At 39.3% G+C, this 2,814-nt stretch overlaps 1 protein-coding gene across 1 annotated transcript in view; it reads left to right on the top strand.

Annotated features, from left to right (window-relative positions):
* The window catches only part of hhatla (hedgehog acyltransferase like, a), an 18,161-nt gene extending 15,847 nt beyond the window's left edge, over positions 1-2,314 (top strand). Inside the window, exons 11-12 of the mRNA XM_037681484.1 lie at positions 1,311-1,452; positions 1,548-2,314. Coding sequence (XP_037537412.1) covers positions 1,311-1,452; positions 1,548-1,690 — 285 coding nt within the window. The 3' untranslated portion in view covers positions 1,691-2,314. The remainder of the gene's footprint in view (positions 1-1,310; positions 1,453-1,547) is intronic.
* Positions 2,315-2,814: the final 500 nt, after the last annotated feature.

Here is a 2,814-nt window from a genome sequence, read left to right on the forward strand (position 1 = left end):
TATGAATGTGTGTGTAGTAGAGTGTTGTATGAATGTGTGTGTAGTAGAGTGCTGTATGAATGTATATTTACTTTGTAGTAGAATGTTGATTGAATGTGTGTGTAGTAGAGTGATGTATGAATGTATGTTTACTTTGTAGTAGAATGTTGATTGAATGTGTGTGTAGTAGAGTGCTGTATGAATGTGTGTGTAGTAGTGTTGTATGAATGTGTGTGTGGTAGGGTGATGCATGAATGTGTATGTAGTAGTGTTGTATGAATGTGTGTGTAGTAGGGTGTGTATGATTGTGTGTAGTAGAGTGCTGTATGAATGTGTGTGTAGTAGAAGGCTGTATGAATGTGTGTGTAGTAGAGTGTTGTATGAATGTGTTTAGTTCAGGGATGTATGGATGTGTGTGTAATTGAGTGTTGTATGAATGTGTGTAGTAGAGTGTTGTATGGATGTGTGTGTAGTAAAGTGTTGTATGAATATGTGTAGAAGAGTGTTATATGAATGTGTGTAGTACAGTGTTATATGAATGTGTGTGTGTAGTAGAGTGTTGTATGAATGTGTGTAATAGAGTGTTTAATGAATGTGTGTAGTAGAGTGTTGTATGAATGTGTGTGTAGTAGAGTGTTGTATGAATGTGTGTGTAGTAGAGTGTTGAATGTGTGTGTAGTAGAGTGTTGAATGTGTGTGTGTAGTAGAGTGTTGTATGAATGTGTGTGTAGTAGAGTGTTGTATGAATGAGTGTGGGGAGGTAATGAGGTCACAGATTGAGCTGTAAAGCACTTTGAGAATCTTGATTAGATTGAAATACTCTATATATGTACAATCCATTTACTTTAGTGTGTGGCTACCTGTACATCTAAACATAAGAAAGGTCACCATCAAAAATTGGTTTGCCACGTCAAAATCCAAGATGGCCACAGCCATATGTAAACTGGACACCCTTATCATTTGAGAAAATTATGCTTTCTAGGTTTTATATTGCTTTACAGTATAGTTTCCTCAAATGATTGGGGTGGCTGACAATTTAGATGTGTTGTCCAAGGCCACCATTGAACACCCCCTGGCTCCTCCACTGCACCTGGTGGTGATAAAATGTCTCCACTCACCAAGATCCGTCACTCTGAGTTGCTTCGGACAAGACAAGACAACTTCTCCACAGTGTAACTCCCACTTGAATATCTTGCACCAAAAACATTTAGGTTTACTTGCATAACTACAAACATTCACTATTCAGACCTCAGATGGGGGACATTGACTGCTTGTTATTTATGTGACTAGATAAGAACAAACTTATGTTTGTGTGCATCTTGTGCCTGCAGGGAGCTATGGGTGAAGCCATGTCTCGCAGGATCAGGGGTGTGTTTAATGCTGCTAACTTCTGGGCCATTGTCCTCTACAACGTTCTCTCCCTGAACAGTTTGGAGTTTGCTAAACTGGTTGGTAGAAGACTGATCTTCAAAGGTGGGTTACCAAAAAGTCAGACCGAAGTGGCCATTCACGTCAGTATTTGTGGTCAAACATTTAATTGGTATTTGCACTGCATTTTTCTGCTTTAGGTTTCCCTCTGTCCACGCTGTCGGTGCTGCTGGTGACCTACTGTGGTGTGCAACTGGTGAAGGAAAGAGAGCGACAACAAGCCCTGCTGGTCGATCCAGAGCCCGTGAAGCCAGAGGATGGAGGCAAAGAAAAAGCTGAATAATCACACAGAACAACTTTTTTTTAAATCCTAGAGGTATTTGGACTTTATGACAGCCTGCACATGGTTCTGGTTTCAGTGTTACCAGCTGTAACTGAACCAGACTGTGACAACCCCCCCATGGTCCTCACGTGGAGGTGGCTTTGCTCGTCAGAAACAATCAGCAGTATTTTGGACTGCAAAGTAACCAAGTGCACTTGCTGCAGATAATCACATCTTTTAGCACAAATTCACTAATGATGCATTTGTATTTATACTTTATTCAAACAAATTATTATTAAGCAGACTGCAAGCCTTAAAATAAGGACAGTATTGAGAATACCGGTAATTAAAAAAAAAACATTATTGCTGTGAATGAACAACGAGTTTGCTGTGTGGCTGTACTCTTGTTTATTCTTGTTCTGCCTCAAATGTGAACATTCTTGCCTTCAGTCACTGTCGCTGTTCACTGACTTTGATCGGTTGTTGTCTTTATTTTATTTCAGATGCTTTACAGTCTGTTGTTGCAGTTCTTAGTCACACTGAACGGAGTAAAACTTGAAAAAGCTCTACAGGCAGAGTGCAATAAAGAAAACAAAGGGTGCTGTTCTTCCACAAAGCTTGCAGCTGATTGCATATAATATGTACATACAGTATGTACATATATACATATATATATATATGTATATATATATATATATATATATATGAATATATACAGTGTATGTATACAGTGTATACATACACATCATATTTTCTGGAGTGTAAGTCGCAGTTTTTTGCATAGATTTGTCAGTCCTGCGACTTGTACGCCAAAGCGACTTATATACTTTTTTTTTCATATTCATAATGCATTTTTTGTCTGATGCTTTAAATTTCGAAGAACTGCAACAGTGAGTTCTCCCGTGAATGCTCACTTCACTCAGCTGGTGCAGGTGGAGGAACGCTGGAGAACTAGAGGCTCTGGCTGTGATGGAAGGATGGATGGCGCCGCCCAGGCGAAATGAAGCTGTTTTAACCATTAAATAAATGCATAATAAATGCGACTTATACACCAAAGCAAATTATATATGTTTTTTTCCTCTTCATGATGCTTTTTTGACCGATGCGACTGAGGCTTCTGATGCGACTTATACTCCGGGGCGACT

Source organism: Nematolebias whitei, chromosome 9 (assembly GCF_014905685.2).
Source record: "Nematolebias whitei isolate Nwh7 chromosome 9, NemWhi1, whole genome shotgun sequence".
NCBI classification, from domain to species: Eukaryota; Metazoa; Chordata; class Actinopteri; order Cyprinodontiformes; family Rivulidae; genus Nematolebias; species Nematolebias whitei.